Here is an 18744-nt window from a genome sequence, read left to right as displayed (position 1 = left end):
TATTTGCATGGGAATCAAATCACCAGCACCAGCAGGCAACAGCAGCCCAGCCAAAGCGCCGGAGAAAGCAACGGGCTCCGCAGCTTTAATCGCGCCTCTTCCCTTTTCTCCAGCCACGGGGCAACGATCGTTGAGCCGTAGTGTAGGTGTACCCCGGCGCAGCGGACGTAGCCGTCGTACTACAAAGATGCCGCCGTCGCCCGTCGCGTACGTACAGGTAGTCAGGTAAAGCTAGCGCCCGGCCGCCGCAGAAACGCATGCTCTCGCCCACCGCACGCACGAGTACACGGCGGCGCACTGGCGCCGCCGCCGCGGTGTGACGAGACGAGAGCAGGCGGGGAGGTGGGCTCGCATCTCGAGGAGGCACCTAATCGCAAGCATGATGACGGGGTTTATGATGATCAAAGACAGCTTTTGGCACCGGAGCATCATATTCATACGCGATCGCGATCGAAAACCTTTCCGAATTCTTTGCCTAATCATTGCAGCCCCGCTTGGATCGCGGGGGCGCTGTCCCGGCGGGCGGAGCGGAGCGCCCGGCCGCCCGCCGCCCGCTCCTCCAAAGGCCAAAGCGCGATGGTCAGAGGCACGCGCGGAGGTGACGTGTGTGTCTTTCCTAGGAGCTGTACTGTGGTCTCGTCTCGTCAAAGCTTCAACGAACTTGCCAGGCTGCAGATATGCGTAGCGCGGCTCCGGCTAGCGCCACTTGGAAAGTTGGAATCCAAGAATTTCACGTTTATTGTATCAAAACTTTTATTTTATTTTATAAGAATCAGTTTGTTCTTCTATAGTAAAAACGTGAAAATAGAAAAAAAATCGCATTCTAAAGGGAGCCTTAGATACCAGTTTATCGTTTGTACAAAACTACATTGCCCAGTAAAATCAAATGTTTACACATGCATCCTAGATGCCATTATAATTTCCAACTTCTCTTTCCTTTAGCCCTTTTAATTGAATTGGTGGGCTTGCTTTGCAAATAAATCTGAAGCCTATTTTAGACATCGAACAAGACAACAGCAACAACACTGTTCATCAACCATAACAGCAGTGGGTACCACTGTTCACGAAAGCATTGTGCGGTACTCATATCTGCAGCCTGGCAAGTTCGTGTCGGCTGCGAAATCGGACGGCCACAAATGCGTGCAGTCTTAACTTGCAGTGGCAGTCTAATGTTTGGGTCATGTTTTCTACTCCCTCCCTTTCACATTATTAGATGTTAAAGTTTTCTGAATACATTATTTTTATTATATATCTAGACATATTATATATATAAATGCATAATAACAGATATATATCTAGATGAACTAAAACGTCTTATAATTTAAAATTGAGGAGGTATCATAGAGGCAGCCAAGGATTTCCTCTCACCTCCCCTGCAATGTATCCTTCCTCTCCTCCCCTACAATGTACGAATATGTTTGCCGATTAGAAGATAACTAGTTCATCACGCGCGTCCTCGCGCGCGCCGGCAAGGTAGGAAAAGAAGATACCTACATTCTAAAGACCACATGGGTCTTGCAGAGAAATGTTAAATGTGCCAGTGCCTAACACTGCTGAGAAAATCACAGCACTTCATAAATTTCCTGCAGTGGTATTAATTCTCGTAGAAATTTTACTCACACATATGCATGTCACAAGGCAATCACTTCACACCTCTCAAAGCAAGCTATCATACTACACAATTTGCCACCTTTAGTGAAGGTTCTAGCTAGGCATGCTTCTTAGTTCTTACTGACTACTGAGTAACAATAAAAGTGAGTGCTATGTTGCAATGTGATATGTTTGCAGTGATAACTGGCACGACAAAAGCATAAAGAATAGCTACTCAATATTACTAAGTACTGACGTTTAGATGCAATGCCAGACCTGAGAATCTGCTCCAGCGTGAGGCGTCCACCATTCTGCCGCATCTCCGCCTGCACAGACCCGACATAGTGATCCATGACGAAACAGAGGTGGCCGCCGACCCTCACAACACCATGGAATGTGCACACGTTTCGACACCATGTGGAGGCGCGCCTCAGCCACTTCACCTCCTCTTGAACAACCTCGAGCCCGTCCCCTGCGGCCAGGGGCACCCTCTTCACTGCCACCCGCTGCTTGCACCGCTTGACCCCACCGCCGCCGCCGCCACGAGACAGCGTGCCGGCCCACACCTCCTGCCCGATGGACCCGGGCGGGCCGCTCCCGATGCGGCGGGCGAGCTTGAGGTCCGGGTGCAAGGCGAGGTCGAAGGAGCTGCATCCCGGCCACTTGCGGGGGGCAGCGGGGGCCAGCTCGCGGACGTGTGCCACCGTGCCGCCCGCGCACCGGCCATCGGTGGAGCCCATGCAGCCGGATCTAGTGAAGACGGGGAGGGCTCGCGCTAGACCCGCCTGCTCGCCGCAGATCCACCGCCTCCGTTGCTTGCGCGAGGTCCACGCCGTGCTCCAGCTTCAGATCCGCCGCCGGGAGGGGCCCCTCCAGATCCACCGACGAGGTTGCTGACGTGACCTCCCCGTCGTCATCCACGCCCACCACGGAGGTTCCTCCGCCGCCAGAGCCCTCCGGCGCGTCAGGGCCTCCGTTGGCTGCCCGCGCGCCCGTGGGGACGACCGGCGACGGAGGGGCAAAACCCTAGGCCGCGCGACCCGCTGCCTTGCGTCGCGAGGAGGAAGTGGCGTGGTGGTGGTGGTGGTGGTGGAGGAGGAGGAGGAGGAGGAAAAGGAGGAGGGAGGCCGCCGCCGCGCGGAGGGCCGGCCACCGCCGAGGTCGTCCCGCGCCGTCGTCTGAGCCGCGTCGCGAGTCGGGAGCGAGGGAGGGAGCGTACAGGAGAGAGGGAGAGGAGGGGATGAGAAGTTTCCTGAAGGAGAATCAGGAGCTGGAGTATATATTTGCTCCACCGAATTCGCACGAGAAGCCACAAAAGGTAGCAAAATCAATATAGAGCGACGAGAAGGTAGAAGAAGCAGATTCTTAAGGAAGCGGCTACAAGTAGTCAGGGCCACACGATGGCGGATCCGACGGCTTGGAACAATTGGGGTGACGTGGATGCTGCGAGAGGCGGCCAAAATAACAGAATCCGCTTCGAGTGATCTGGGCCTTCAAACGCGAGATCGGACGGCGGGGAAAATTTCGGGCGACGTGGATGGCCTGGTTGGCGACTAAACCTTCCTGCTTTGATATATAGAAATGCCACATCAAGCCATCAATCATCAATTCTTCTTTGCCCGAGTGCTGAAAGCCTAGATCAAAGGGCTTGTCTTTAGAGCCAACCAAATTATATGTAGGAAAAATAATTTATAAATCGACTAGTACACAATATACCAGGCAGCACGTGCATCTTGCTGACCAGCAAAGAAACATGGAATGCAGAAATCATTCCGCAGGAGGCAGATTCCGCTTCATAGGGAGACTTTTGTAATGCCTCTGCGCGATATCATTTACAGGGTCAACAAATTCAGCGCAGCAAAAGCGAAAGGTGCGACCTTTTTCAGTTTAGGCATAGGCAAAGAAAATAACATCTGGAAGATTCTGATGTACCAGCTGAACATAGGTAACGAAACTAGAGTCAAACTGGAAGGTTTTGTCATGCCAAGAGCACAAGTCAACCAAATGAGGATGAGATAATGACTTGGTTAAAAGCCTCAGTTTTTTCCCCCAGTTTTCTTTTTAACCATTTTCCTGTACAACGGAAAACAATTTGGCTCAGATGAGTTTGAAGTATTGATTTGCTTGCCTAGAGAGACGCACGGGGATGATTTAACACTCGATTTAGTTTCTGTTCACAAAAGATGGCTGAACCAAAGTGAATGGAGCCCTTAACCAAAAATCTGCAAAAATTAGACTTGCGATCACTCGGAGCAATGGTGCATCACTTGATGCAATGTGTCTCGGCATAAACTTGAACAGAAGGCACATGCAAAAAAGCATGTCAGATTGTTGTCAGCAGAATCATGGTACCTTCAAGTCCTGGACATCTTGAGTCCTGAAAAATTAAAACCTACCAAATCAGCAAAACTGAACATCATTCTGACCAGAGTACCAATAAGGCAATACATATGCAGGAAGTCAGTTAATTCTATTCCTAAACAAATGCTTAGTGGTAACTCAATCAGCGAGCATCCAAATATAGAAAGGAAGTTCAAACATATGCAGTTGATAATAATGAGCTATTGCATTATTACACAACCACATGGAGCCATGAAATATAAAGGAAATCAGTACCTCTGAAGAGAGCTGGATCCTTCAGGTTCATCTTCATCCTCCTCTTCCTCAACTTCATCTTCGTCACTGTCAATTTCCAGAAGACTCAGTCTGCACTGACTCAACACTCTTCTCATCAGGAACACATTCAGGTAGTACTTTATCGAATCTATCCTGGGCTTTGAAGCAAAATTTTTCGACACAATGGCCCAATATGTCTTTTGATCCATAACAGGAACCAATTGCTCAAGTGCGTCGAACTTTAGCTGCTCATCGCGACTCCACAACTTAGAAACCTCCTCCCCCATAGAATCAAACTGCCACATTGTAAAAACTCGACCAAGTTCAGAGCGTAGCTGATCTCTTGCTTCATTTGTGTGGAGCTGTCTGCAGAAGAAGGATCCTGGGAAGGGGCAACTACATGATCCGGGCCTTCCCTGCCCAACAGCTACAATGTCGGTTTTATAAACTTCACCCTCAGGAGGCCACATCCTAGTCCCTAACATCTTTGATGTCTCTGGGTCACTCCTGTAACGTGAAAGCTCTTTCCCTGAAGGTTGCCCAGTCCAATCAGGTACCTCTGCCTGAAAATGCTCACCAACTCCAATCTTTTTCCGTTGCGTGAGGAGCAATGATGCCATGAGTTTCATTCTCTTAGCTAGCCTCTCAGATTTCCTTGTTGGCATGTTCAAGCACCCTTTCTTTTTTTGTTTGTCCCAGTAGAGCTTCCTTTTCTGCAAAATGAAAATTTCATCACACTCTAAAAGGGTAAGAAAATGCAACTGCATCTGACATCTTGAGGCAAAATGCAAGCTGATACAATAAAAATATGGGAACATAACCTTGTAAACAATTGGCATTAAAGGGAAGTGATGAAATTTCAAGGCATTTTAAGCAGGGGGGGAGTGCCAAAACGCAGGCTGCAGAAAAATTGAGTGCATAAAAGACCTGCTTGCCAAAGTATAGAGCAGCAGCAAGCTCCCTGGTTTATTGTTGAAATTAGAAACCCTTCATGGGGCCTTCACAATGTCATAATCGTTTCCAAAGAAGCATCAAATATTAAATAGTATCACTATGACTCAGGGGCATCCATTTCTACTGTGGGTATTAACAAACTCCAGCAAACTGTTTAAAATACAGAAGCCCAAGGATATGTTGCGATAGCATTCTAGCATTGCTCATTTCGTGAAAGACCAAATCATGCATAGTTGTACAGTTTTCCAACAATTTTCGCATATAAAACCAAGGACTCCTACTAAGAACGATGGGTTGCTTTCTCAAAATAACCAAATACTAACACTGTTACTTTCGGACTATACTTTATTGATTTCCATTCCAAAATGTAGATTGTTTTAGTTTTGTACTTTTGTCCAAACTTCTCCAACTTTGACCAATTTTAATGAAAATTATACTGACTTCTACAACAATTAGTTTAATTTAATCCACCATGAAATATGCCTTTGTAACACAGTTATTTGGTACTGTAGATATTAATATATTTTCTATAAAAAAATGGTCGAAGTTAGAGAAGTTTGAATTAGGGCAAAACTAAAAATGACCTACATTTTGAAACAGAGGGATCATCACTTAAGACATTCAGTTAAGACAAACATAGGATTAGTATCTAAATATTATTCAATTCCAAAAACTATCACTAGCATCCCCACCTGCCCAGCAAAAACCAGCACGAGAATTCCTTATTTCTGTAAAAAAATAATTTGGGTTCCTTATTTTTTTCCCTCAAGGGAGAGGGAATCGCCTGCTACAAGTACAAAGGAGAGCCTGCTCCAAACACACTCAACACGCACCCATCTAAGCCGAAAACAGACGCACCACGGACACCATATTTGCCATCAAAAATTTTGAGTTCCATTATCTTCCATCAGTTTAAGTTCTCATTCTTGTCATACCACTTCTATTACCTCCATCATGGAATCATGGTCATGTTGACCCAAGAAATGTTGTCAGATTTTTGTGCAAATACCAATGTTTTAAATAGCGGGCTAAGCCACTTAGGAGGAGCCTCCTTCAAAAGTTATAATAAGCTATAGCAGAAGCTATTTCATTTAGCAGTTTTACAGAAAACATTAAAATTCCTAACCAGTTATGCACGGGAACATGAGACTAAAGGAAATTTTATGAACACAAATATTCAAATATATGTCCAGCGCTCTACAGAACATGTCTACATGTCCATTATTTCAGTAATTCAATTGATTAACATACTCATGGCTATCAACATTCACTTTCATACAGCATTCAACAAATAAACAACTCAATAATTTTCAATAGTTCATTACATCATTTATCAACTAAAGAACACAACGATGAAGCATAGAATGAATATTTTCCTCCTTGGGACCTGGTGGACGGGATGACCTTGCAACATGAGGTTGCTGATCAACAACGGTGGAAATTGACCAATTCGGGTTCCTAAGCAGCAAGTCAGCATGTGCCCATTTTTTTTCAGGGGACCATCAAGTTTGCTCCTTGGAAAAAAGTTTGGAATTATTGGGCTCCTCTAAAATGCAAATATTTTGTTTGGTTTGCTCTCAACAACACTGGATTGCGGATCGCCTCGCCAAAAGAGGCCTCCCTCACCTTTGGCTTGCTCTCAACAACGGATGCTGGACTAGAGATCACCTCACCAAAAGAGGCCTCCCTCACCCGGCAGCTTGCCCCTTCTGTGACCAGGCCAAAGAAAATATTCAACACAGCCTCACTCATGTGTGTTAGGCAGGTCTGGACCTTGATCTTCCAGAAATTAAAACTCTATGCAGTAAGGCCTCCAGAATCTACTAGTCGCTTCTATGGCTGGTGGTGTCGTACTTTAAGAAGTGTTCCAAAGGAGATGCACAAAGGAGTTAATTCTCTGGTCATCCTTGTTGCTTGGGAGCTTTGGAAGCAATCAAACACTTGTGTTTTTGAAGGAGCACGCCCTGATGTTCAGACCCTCTTATACAATGTGGCTAAGGCCCTCCAGGAGCTCCTTATAAGGTCGCTATCCCCTCAGCTTTAGGGTTTAGGTAGATTGTGAAGGTCACAGTCGCCTCCCTTGTTTCAAAGACTAGTAAGGCAGGGTGTGTATTGGGTTTTTGTAGGGGCAGACCTCCCTCTGAAAAGCTAAAGCAGACTATTTATAACCATGGAAAATACCATGTCTACACCTTCACGGATGTGAAGTCCTCACAAGTTGTCCCAATCAAAACAAAACCGTCACTAGCAGTCCACCACTGCCAATGACGGATTTCATCACTGGACAACAAAACAGAACCGTTGTCCTGCTACGATGTCATACATCCCTTTACACCCTAAATTGAGCTTAGTTATGATGGCTCCCAAAGGTTACACTAAACGGCAGCATGTACCCCAGCAAATGCACAAGAAGCAAGCGGAGGCTCAAGCAGCAGGAGGATCATCATCAATTCTCATTTGCTGTGCAGTTGCGGGTGCACTATGCATGCTGCTACTTCGTTTTGGGTTGCGAGGAGCAAGCAGACACGGTAGAGTCAAAATCAAAGATTGGCCCATCCATGGCCCGTTTCCGCCTGTTCTTGAGCCGTTCTCACCCAACTTAGCCGCTTTCACCCGTTATTTAGCTGTCCCCACCCGACTTAGCCGTTTTCACCTCTTGTGAGCTATGTGGCACACGTTCACCATCCGACTTAGCCGTTTTCACCTCCTCTGAGCTATGTGGCACACGTTCAAAGGCATGGGTACTGAAATTGAATCTTGATGATGCTCGTCCAGCAGAAATAGGCATCTCAGAGCAGGGCGGACGATCTTCCAGCCGTCTACAAGCTGTCTCTTGCCTCTCACTTCTTTTTTGGAAATGCCTCTCACTTCAATCTCCCAGCAACAAGCACCAAGTGCTTGACATGTGTTTTTTATTAGTTTTAACAGGTTTGATGCTTATGGAGAGGAAAATCAGAAGAGAAAGAAACCGAGGAATTATGATTTTTACCAATGGAGAAATGGTGCTGAGTTGCAGGGTGGGGGAAGCGGATGGGGAAGTGATGACATGTTGAGCCCGATGAGCAACGATGTCTTTAAGCTAAACTTAATAGCTAGCTGATAGAAGTGGCCTAAAAGGAACCAAAAATTGAAGCAGTGGCAGTAAAGGAAGTTCGTTTTCCAGGATGGCAAATAACACGATACCTTTTCTTTTGACGGCAAATAAAGATTTTTCTCAACAAACAAAGCTTTTTCATAGCAAGGGAAATACTTCACATGCAACCAATTTAAGTGACTCCATTACAACAAGGTGTTTTGGAACCTCTGCTTCATCAATGAACCGCCACCAGAGTGATTTAAGCCCTTTGATCTTATGATTGTAAGCAAGTTGTACAAATCTGTCGTATGTATATCAACACTCATGACTCAACATAACAAATGGTTTTTTAATACCACTGATCCCCACATACTTAAGTCACATAGAAGTTACTAAAACATTCTAAATCCTCAGAAAAAATCAACAACATAAACTGCCCTTCAAATATCTCTCTCCAACAACTTTCAGAGGTAAAGCATTATTCTGGGTGTGGGATCAATAAACCACACACACAGTTTGCATGCAGCCCTATTGTGCATTGGAAACTATACAAAACTAGCACAGTAGATAAACTATATATATCAAATCATTCATCCACGTGGAATGAATTTTGGATCTACAACTACTTTTTGCCCATCACAACATTAGCACCACTCTACTTTGCAAGTGTGTAGCCTTTTCCTCACTGTAATCTGAAGGATATGGGTATCACCCTCAAGCAGAGGATATTCGAACTGGAATTTTTGCTTGTCCCTAAGTCCCTGACACAAGCCTGTCATACTGTTAATGCTTGTCCTAATTCCTCTCTAATTTCACAACCACTCTTCTGCAGCCTCCATGCCGCTTTAGTCTCCGCCTTCAAGTCAAAGTTGGAAAGAGTGAAAGACTTGGTAAAATGTTTCCCAGCTTACCCTTTCATGTGTTCTTCACCAGATAAACAGGGCCTGTTTGGTTGTCTACATTAGCCCCGTGCAGTGCATTTTGTACATGTTTGATTGCACGCAGAGGCTCTTATGCAGGCTTGCAGAGTACTCAAAGCAATCCCAATGCAGCATTGGCTGGTATGCCAGATTTGGCCATATTAGGCAATGCAGATTTGCACTAGCCCATGGGGCACATAAAAATGAAATATTCTCACCTCCCTAACACTACTAGAAACATGAGGCCTCTACTAGAATATGGAGGTGACTATATACAACAGAATGCAAGCAATCAAATACAATTTTACTAAATGCGACTTGCCTGTGCAGCACAACCAAACACCAAGACATTGTATATGCTTATGCTGGTTTGAGTCAATGTTTTTGAGGCGTCGCCTAGGCGACAAGGCGTGGCAGAGGTGCTGGGCGTCGGGGGCACCACAACCTGTAGTGGTATGGCGTCCGCCTAATCGTATTAGGCGTCGCCTAGGCGTAGAAAGGCGTCGGGCGGACGCCTACAGCCGCGCCGCGGACGCTGTATGCTAGCTCACGGGGGAAGGGCGCCAAAAGACCGCGGCCCTGCAGGAAATCGTCCGCGCGCCAGCACGAAAAGCAGCAGACGTGGGAAATCGACCGCGCGTCCGCCCAGATAGGACCTACGCGCGGGAAATCGACCGAGCGTCGTATTTACCGCGAGTGCGGGTGAGGGGAGAGGAAGAGAGAAGGCGGCGGGCTTACCTCGAGCTCCGCTTGGCTGCTCCTCTGCTCCAGTCCACCGGCCGTCCGCCCCTGCCGCGGAGCCAGCCCTGCATCGCACGTCGCTGCTTGCCTCTGCCTCTGCCTCCGTCCGCAGTCCGCACCTTCGTCGACTCTGCCTCCGTCCGCCCCGTCCGCAGTCTCCAGTCCGCACCTCCGTCGACTCTGCCTCTGCCTCAAGTCCGCATCTCCGTCCGCAGTCTGACTCTGCCTCGAGTTTGCGCCTCCGTCGACCGTCGGTACTCGGCAGCTGCTCGCCTACCTGGCCTATTGTCTGCACCTCCGTTGGGTACTTCCCCTTCCGCCTGGTATGCCCCCTGCCTCCTCTCTGCTTTCCCAAATATCTAAGGCGTGTACTTTGTTGTCTGCTCTGAATATGACGTGTGCTCTGCTTTCCCAAACATAAGGCTCTTGCTTTGATTAGTTATTTATTAGTAATGCTCTTGCTTTCTTTTATGTAGCATCCAGCAACATGGCAAGCTCAAGTGAAGCACCTAATTATGATCCCAAGACTGATCCAGCAAGGAAAGCGAAGTCCAATGATCCAGGCTGGAAATATGCCTACTGGTAGGACCCTGCTAGGAGAGACTGGGTGACATGTATCCTGTGTGGAAATGAGGCTTCAGGAGGCATAAAGAGGTTCAAGCAACATTTGGCTGGTGGATATGGAGATATTGTCCTTTGTCCAAAAGTTACCACTGAAATCAGGAAAGAGATGGAAGCTTACTTGCAAAAGAAGAGAAGAAGGCCTTTGTTTTTTGATGGTATTGAGGAGGAAGATGGGGAAGATGAAGTTGTGGAGGTGGCAGCAGCAGATGTACAAGCAGGAGCAGATGGGGGTGCAACACCAAAACCGGCTGCAAAAAAACCAAGTTCTGGGACAGCCGCCAAGAGAAGGCATGCTACCTATCAATTCAAGGCTTCAAGACCTAGCAATGGCAATTCAACACCAAAGACACCAAAGACAACAAAGTCTGTTGTTGCTATGCTTAGAAGAACACCTGAACAGATAGTAGATCAAAGGCGTGCAAAGGACTTTCAACCCACCATTGAGTCCAGCACAAAGACTAAGGAGGAGAAGCAATATGTGGATTTGCAATGGGCACTATGGTTCATGGAGTGTGGTGTATCCTTTAATGCAGCAAATTCAAGGCAATTTGAAATTGCCTGTGAAGCAACAGCCCAATATGGTTCAGGGTACAAGCCTCCAACTAACCAACAGCTTGGTGAACCTTTGCTTCAAGAATGTGTTAAGGTGACAAGTGCCATGAGGAAGGACCATGAGCAGGCCTAGAAGCAATATGGTTGTACACTAATGTCAGACGGATGGACTGATATGAGAGGGCGCCACTTGATTAATTTTCTTGTGAACAGCCCTGAGGGAACGTACTTTTTGGAGTCAGATGATGCATCAAGTCAAGTTCATAGTGCAACAATGTTAGCTGATTTGTTACAGGAGAAGATTGAGGACATTGGAAAGGACAATGTTGTTCAAGTTGTGACCGACAATGGCACTAACTACAAGGCTGCTGGTAAGATTTTGATGGATAGGATTCCCACACTGTTTTGGAGTCCTTGTGTTGCACATTGCTTGGATCTGATGTTGGAAGAAATTGGGAACTTGAAGGCATTTAAGAAACCTATTGCACGTGCTAGGCGTGTCACCACATTCATTTATAGGCATGGGAGGCTTCTTAGTGCATTGAGGGATTAAACAGGTGGGACTGATCTTGTTAGGGCAGCAAAGACTCGATTTGCCACATCATTTCTGACATTGAAGAGTTTGTACAAGAACAAGGATGCCTTGAAGAGCTTGTTTGTTAGTGAAGCATGGATTGGGAACAACTTGTGTACAACTACAGCAGGTCAACAAGTGCAAGACATTGTGCTATCTACTGAGTTTTGGATCTCAGTAGAAGATTGCCTAAGAGCTTCAGCCCCACTCTTAATTGTTTTGAGGGCTGTTGATGGTGATGAGAAGCCTGCAATGCCAGAGGTCACAGCTCTAATGAATCATGCAAACGATAGGATAAAGCTCAGCTTCAATATATCAACCAAGCAGGGCCTGCTCAAGCGTATCATGGACATTATTGAGAAGCGTTGGGTGAACCAAATGGAGCATCCATTGTATGGGGCTGCACTATATTTGAACCCAGGAAAATTTTATCCTCTTGTAAAAGCTAATGATGATGCCACTGTTGGGCAGCTAAGAGGTTGTGTTTATTAAAGTGCTTGGAAGAATGATACCAGATGTGGAAACACCAATGAAGATCAATAGGCAGGCCTTTGAGTATGAAGAGCAACATGGAGATGCCTTCTCAAACAAAATGGCAAAGGAAAGCTATGACAAAATAAGTCATCGTAAGTGTTGTTAATCTCAGCTTGCAAATTTCAGCAACTTATGTTGGCCTACGAAAAGATGACATGTTCAACAGATAAGTGTCGTGAAAATGCGTATGTTGCGTTGGATTTGCGGTCATACAAGAAGGGATTGAATTCGGAACGATGATATACGTGATAGATTAGGGGTAGCACCAATTGAAGAAAAGCTTGTCCAACACCGGTTGAGATGGTTTGGACATGTCCAACGGAGACCTCCAGAGGCACCGGTGCGTAGTGGAATCCTAAGCCAGGATAGTAACGTGAAGAAAGGCAGAGGAAGACCGAAGTTGACTTGGATAGAGGCAATAAAAGGAGACTTGAAAGGATGGAATATACCCAAAGACTTAGCCTTAGATAGGAGTGCTTGGAAGACAGCTATTCACGTGCCTCAACCTTGATTGCTTCTGCTGGGTTTCAACTCTAGCCTACCCCAACTTGTTTGGGACTAAAAGGCTTTATTGTTGTTGTTGCAAATTTCAGCAACTTAATTGCATTCCAAACTCCTAATATGTGTTGTACTTTTCATCCAGTTGATTGGTGGCGTTCTTATGGTGGCCGAGCCATTGAACTACAAAGACTTGCTAAGCATATAGTTAGTCTTTGTGCTTCATCATCTGGTTGTGAGAGATGCTGGAGTACCTTCAATTTTGTGAGTATCCTTGTGATTAACAATTTCTATTTAGATGCATACAATCTGATTTTTTGTTTTGCTTCCCATCTGATTTTTTGTTTGTAGATGCATACAAAGAAAAGGAATAGGCTGCTGCACAAGAGATTGAATGATATTGTTTTTGTTTCATACAATCGGAAGATGAGAACAAGGTTTCAACTTATGCGTGAGAAGGCAGGCAAGAAATATGACCCTTTGGTCATTGAGGAGTTTGATTGGGACAATGAATGGGCTGATTCATTGCATGTGCCCATTCCGGGTGCTCGAGGGTCTGATGCTGTCAATGAGCTCACATGGCAGCATGTTGATGAAGCCACCGGTGCATCACAAGCGCTGCAGGGTCGTAATCTTCCTAGGAGAGTTACTGCTACTCAACATTATAGTCGTTCAAGAAATGTTCCTGTTCCTGCTACTGAAGATGGAGAAGAGGAAGATGAAGTTGAAGACCCCATGATGATGCGGAAGTGAGCGAGTGTGAAGATGGCAATGTTCCTGCTACTGAAGAAGACAAGGCTGTTGATCCTGATGAGTTTGATGATGGATTTTGAGTGCTGAAACAGAGATTTGCACTCCTGCTGATTGATTCTTTTGTGTCCTGCACCCTTGCTGTACTTTTGTGTTGTCCTGCACTCCTGTTGTATGGCTTTGGTGTAGTTGACTTAATTAGTATGCTTTAGAGTTCAGTACTTCATTCTAAGTTTGTGGACTATTTGAGACAGACTATGATGTCATTTGTCATGCTCGTGCATGCACTAATGCTTGTTAATTTGTTATCTTGCCTCTTGTGTATTGTTTCCTATTTAATTCTCAGCAACTGATAACCTGTTTGATTGCTGAATTCTGGGGGATGGATGCTACATGGGAGAAGACCTTTTGGAAAGGAAAGAAAGGAACATGGGCTCAAGAATTGGCAACAAACGAGGTATGTATGTGCTGCACTAATACATAAAATTCTAGCTTACAACGCCTTACAATGTGTGTATGGCGTCGCCTAGGCGTCCGCCACAAACGCCTAGGCGTTGTGAAGGGGGTCGGGCGCCGCGCCTCGCCGCGGCACCTCAAAAACAATGGTTTGAGTTGTGTTGCATAAGGTCTAACACAAGTTAAGATTAATACAGGCAACCAATCACACCCATACTGACAGAACATAAACGCAACACATGATCATATGAACATGACAAGAATATCCAGAAAGATAGGAGATGGTGTGCTTGGTAACTGTTATTGGGAAAATAACATTGTTCTTATTTCGATAAACAAGAAACAGCCTACGTACGAATGGCTTCACATCAGCATCAAAAGCTTCAGGATGCATGCCTTCTGGAAAGTTGGACATGCAAGATATTTATGCCTTAGTTGGACATGCATTTAACCATGTTCCGTTTCAGTTTGCTAATCTTCCCGATTTATCTATTTTTAGTACAAAGGGTATGCCAGGAAAAAAAAGGAGCTTGGATGGTAAAAAAAATGCTTGATGTCATTGGCATCATCAATAAGAATATCTTCCAAAGCTAATTAAAAAAAGTGTGCCTATATTTGTGTATAGCTAGAGAATAGCATTCTTTTCAGGACAGAAGTAATATTAAACTTATCGACTAAAAAAACTGATCGCCCTGTCAAGTATCTTCCAAAACACTTATGTCGTGTCAGCCACGAACAACAATAACAACAAAAAGCCTTTTGGGCCCAAGCAAGTTACGCAAGTTAGGTACACGAAAGCCTGGGTCAAGGCTCGAACACATGGATTGATTTCCATACAACCCTATCCAGGAATAGTTTTTTGGGTATACTTGATTCTCTCAAGTCTCTCTTTACTACCTCTTCTCATGTCAAGTTTGACATCCTGGTGTAAAAAAATAAAGTTTGGCCTATTATGTCTCTTCCTACATTATCAAACATGCCTACGATGACACTATGCACCGGTGCCTAGGAACAACCAGTAATGCATGTAACTAATTTTCCAGCTAGTGTGTAGTACCACTTAGCGGGGTTATTAGGACTTGGGTCTCTTTGTTGGGTCACCAATCCATGTACCTTTACCAATTAACCAATTTCAAGCTAGCTTGTAGCAGTAGCAACTACTTTTTGCTGTCTGAAGCATTAGGCAGAGGATGTTAAGCCACAAATTTTCCATTATCTAAAAGAAGTGCCACTGCCATGTGGGAATATGGCCATGTTTGGCACAGCTTATTCCCTAGTTTCTCCACAGATATGCAGAAGTTGTGTCAGAGGGCAAGATTACATGACAGCTTATCAACAAGCAGAATCAGAGAATTAACTAAGCAAAACGAGCAAATTCTGCTTTTCGTAAACTCTGCAAATAAGTGGATTCAGGACACAACTTCAAAAGAAGTTTCAAACAGGGACAAGTCACATGTTAGTGCCATTGGATAGTGTCATACCATAGGGGTACTCCGGCATGGGGTGCGGCAGCGCAGGCGGTTGGCACTCCACTTCCGAAATGCGCAGTGAGAGACCAGCCAATTGGGTGGCCATATCACTCATCTGCCGCGAGACATCGGACACCATCTTCGTCAATTGTTCGAGTGCTTGAGGAAGGATGGCGGCCGACCCAGGCACCAACAGATCACCCTCTGATACCAAGTTGTTAGTGCCTAGGGATCAAAGGGAGTAGCTGTGGGAGACTTCTGGTTGGCGCTTCCACGAACTCCGCCGTGCGGGCGCCGTCGGACTATCGCGAAAGAAAGAAAGTGCAGGGCGCAAGGGGCAACAACTGTGTTGTCCTGCTTAACATCTCCTCATCCAAGTCTGGGTTCTAATACAAGATTAGGCACACGCGCGGACACACCCAAACACCTGGTTCAGTCGTTGCCGAGATCGTGGGCGCACCCACGTCTCCTGGCGCAGTGCCCCACTTCTTCCTTCTGCTGTAGGTTAGGCCGGTCATAACATCACACCATGACAACACAAATGATGGCTCTTAGAGCATCGCCAAAAACTCCTTAAAAACACTTGCCAAATCATTATTTATACCAAGTGGCCAAAATGAGTAGGGAGCTAATTTGTTGCCTTCCCCCAATAGTTTGCAATATTTGGTTGCTAAAAAAAATTTAAAAAAGGGGGGCCCACAACATAATTTTGCTCGCTCCTCCCAACCTCGTTCGCACGCCGCCAACGATCAGCCGCCAGCCAGACACCGCCACCCCCCAACCGGCCGCTGCCGCCCCCCAGCCGGCCTCCACAGCCAGCCACAGGAGCAGCCAGGGACGAAGAAAACCGCGCGAAGGGTGGAAAAGATAGCCGTCAAGTGAGGATACAGAGCACAGGAAGCTTGCACATATGTGAGGAGTCATAGAGGAGATTTACCATTCGCATATCTTTAGGGAGTTCGGATACAAAACTGTTGGAGGGCCTTTTGCCAAAAAGAAATGTTGTTTTAAGATCTTAGAGATGCTCTTAGGTCCTTTTTTTCTTGCAAACTGAAACAGATAGGTCCCAGATTACAACAACCCACAGACCACATTTTTACTATCTCTGGCCATAATTAGATAGCGTTTTGGACAGCAAAAAACACTAATTACACGTCAAATTTTCTGTCCAAAACATACTATAATTAGTACCGGAGGGAGTACAAACCGTCATCTAATTATGACCAGAGGGAGTACAATCCAACAGTCTGCTGTCCTTAGCAGCCATGTACCGAACATGAACGGAACTTGGGGTGTTATTTTATAATGTGAGAACGTAAATGTTCCCGAATCAGAGACGTGGACATTCCCGGAACGTGGAATGTGGTCATGTTCCACGTTTCCGGCTACTAAGAGTCTGTTCCCCCTCCCTGCGCGCTAATTGTGATAATATGCAAGCTGTAATCCACAGCCCGCAGGATGAAACAAACAGGGCGTTATAAGCTTTGATGGCTTGACCCTGGCTAAGATACTAATATGGTCCTAGTCAGGGTTCCCCCTCCCAGACTGGAACCGTCTGCTCCAGCACTGGTTGTCAAAAGTACATGCTAATTGTGATAATATGCAAGCTGCAATCCACAGCCCGCCGGCTGAAACAAACAGGGCGTTATAAGCTTTGATGGCTTGACCCTGGCCAAGATACTAATATGGTCCTAGTCAGGGTTCCCCCTCCCAGACTGCAACCGTCTGCTCCAGCACTGGTTGTCAAAAGTACATGATTCCTATGCAGTGACAGTGATCCTACCCACTCGCGACACCTGGCATTACCATCCTGGCATCCTCCGAGCTGCAGTCTCTAATCCCCGGAAGCCAAATCAAATAGTACGGCATAGAACAAACGGATGTGACAAATCTTAGATGCCCCTTGTCCAATCCATACCGATCAGTCCTACAAACAGAGCAAAGCAAGCAACAGGCTACCGAAAACCACGTTTCCTAAGAATTGGCAACAGAAAACAATTCAACAAAATACGAGAGTTTTGCGCTCAAGCCAACTAACCTTGTAGAAGCTGGGAAGCTCTTCTGCGTCCTCCACGTCCTCCAATCTAAGGTAGCGAGCGCGCCGCAAGGCCAGCACGTGCCGCTTCCTCGCCCTGTGCTCTGATGGCGCCGGAAGGGGAGCCACGGGATCCGCTGCGAGCTCCCGCATCCACCGCACTAGCACCCCCAGATCCCCACCCACGGCGCCGCCTTTGCCGCCTCCCGCACCGCGCAACACGCTTCCCCCGTCGGCGAGCGCCTCGAACCGCCGCCGCGGCTCTCCGCCGCCATACGCCTCTGCAGGCAGCGGGGCGAGAACAGCCGAGGGAGAGGAGGAGGAGGAGGAGGAGGAGGAGGAGGCGCCGCCACCGGCGGTGCGTGGCTGGTCACCGCAGTGGCCGCCGCCTAGGGTGCCGAAGGGGTCGTCGCAGAGCTGGTGCTGGTACATCCCCACCATCGAGGCGAGGACCCAGCCGCCGGAGGCAACCGCGGCCGCGCGGCCGGTTGCTGATGGGGTCTTGGTGGGGTCGCCGGCCGCGCGCTGCTCGCTGCTCCCGCCTCCGCACTTGATAGCTGTAAATCGAAATTTCGGAACCGAATGTTCTGGGTTAGCGAGTTGAACGATGTGCCGATGTGATTCGTGGGGAGACGAGGGTAAGAGTATGGGCCCATCTGTCAGTTAGCGGAACCGTTTGCTCACACGAAATTGTTTCTAAGCAATAATGATTTAGCGCGTCATTTTAGCATGGGCGTCCTTAGAATTTGGGAAGAAAAAACTGTACCATACTGGAACTCGCTGACACATTAATTTTCACAAATCGGGCTGGTCTGCTTTTTGACATTTGCAACAGAAGCGAGCGAACGAGAGAGTGTAATTATTTTGAGACAAACGGCATGTTCGCTTTCAGCCAGCCCAAATCAACCAGTCAACAGTGTTTTTCTCTCACAACAAACCAGTACCAGTCAGCCCAAACGAGCTCAGAAACCGACCAGCGAACGGACCGAAAGTTTGAATCATATAACGTCTTCTACTTTAGGACGGAGAGAATATAAATTATTATAGGGTGTCGAGCGACATCTTTTACTCTAAATTCTTCGTTCTCCTCGTTTAAATTTATAAATCGTTATGATTTTTTAATATATTGTTTTTAATACACCTAAATATAGGCTATGTCTAACCACGTAATAAAAGTTTTAGAAAATTAGAACGACTTATAATTAGGAATGAAATGAGTATTTGTCAATAAAAGTTTTTTTACTATATGGTACTCTCTATTCTAAGGGGTGTTTGGTTCCTCCTCGTCGTTATCCCATTGGATGTTTGGACATAAACATGGAGTATTAAATATAGAGTAATTATGAAACTAATTG

The 18744-nt window shown here is 46.4% G+C and overlaps 1 protein-coding gene and 1 pseudogene across 1 annotated transcript; one reads left to right on the top strand and one right to left on the bottom strand.

Annotated features, from left to right (window-relative positions):
- Positions 1–3737: 3737 nt before the first annotated feature.
- LOC136453564 (uncharacterized) lies at positions 3738–17990 on the bottom strand. Its single transcript, XM_066454124.1, has 4 exons — positions 17393–17990; positions 4207–4919; positions 3943–3967; positions 3738–3812 (listed from the first exon to the last, which is right to left on the bottom strand). Exons 1-4 carry the CDS (start codon positions 17828–17830, stop codon positions 3801–3803), a joined length of 1188 nt encoding a protein of 395 aa, XP_066310221.1. The 5' UTR covers positions 17831–17990; the 3' UTR covers positions 3738–3800.
- Positions 9890–12704, top strand: LOC136453563 (uncharacterized; annotated as a pseudogene).
- Positions 17991–18744: the final 754 nt, after the last annotated feature.

The sequence above is a fragment of the Miscanthus floridulus genome, chromosome 5, assembly GCF_019320115.1.
Source record: "Miscanthus floridulus cultivar M001 chromosome 5, ASM1932011v1, whole genome shotgun sequence".
Taxonomy (NCBI): domain Eukaryota; kingdom Viridiplantae; phylum Streptophyta; class Magnoliopsida; order Poales; family Poaceae; genus Miscanthus; species Miscanthus floridulus.
The sequence above is the reverse complement of the archived record's forward strand: the minus strand, read 5'-3'. Positions and strand labels throughout refer to the sequence as shown.

Bases quoted from the DNA above. Each gene is read 5' to 3' on its own strand.
- LOC136453564 (XM_066454124.1), bottom strand. From the start codon at position 17,830: ATGGTGGGGATGTACCAGCACCAGCTCTGCGACGACCCCTTCGGCACC. The intron at 4,920-17,392 runs GTTAGTTGGCTT...TTCATTTTGCAG, and splicing joins AGCTTCCCAGCTTCTACAAG to AAAAGGAAGCTCTACTGGGA. The intron at 3,968-4,206 runs GTACTGATTTCC...TTAATTTTTCAG, and splicing joins GGATCCAGCTCTCTTCAGAG to GACTCAAGATGTCCAGGACT.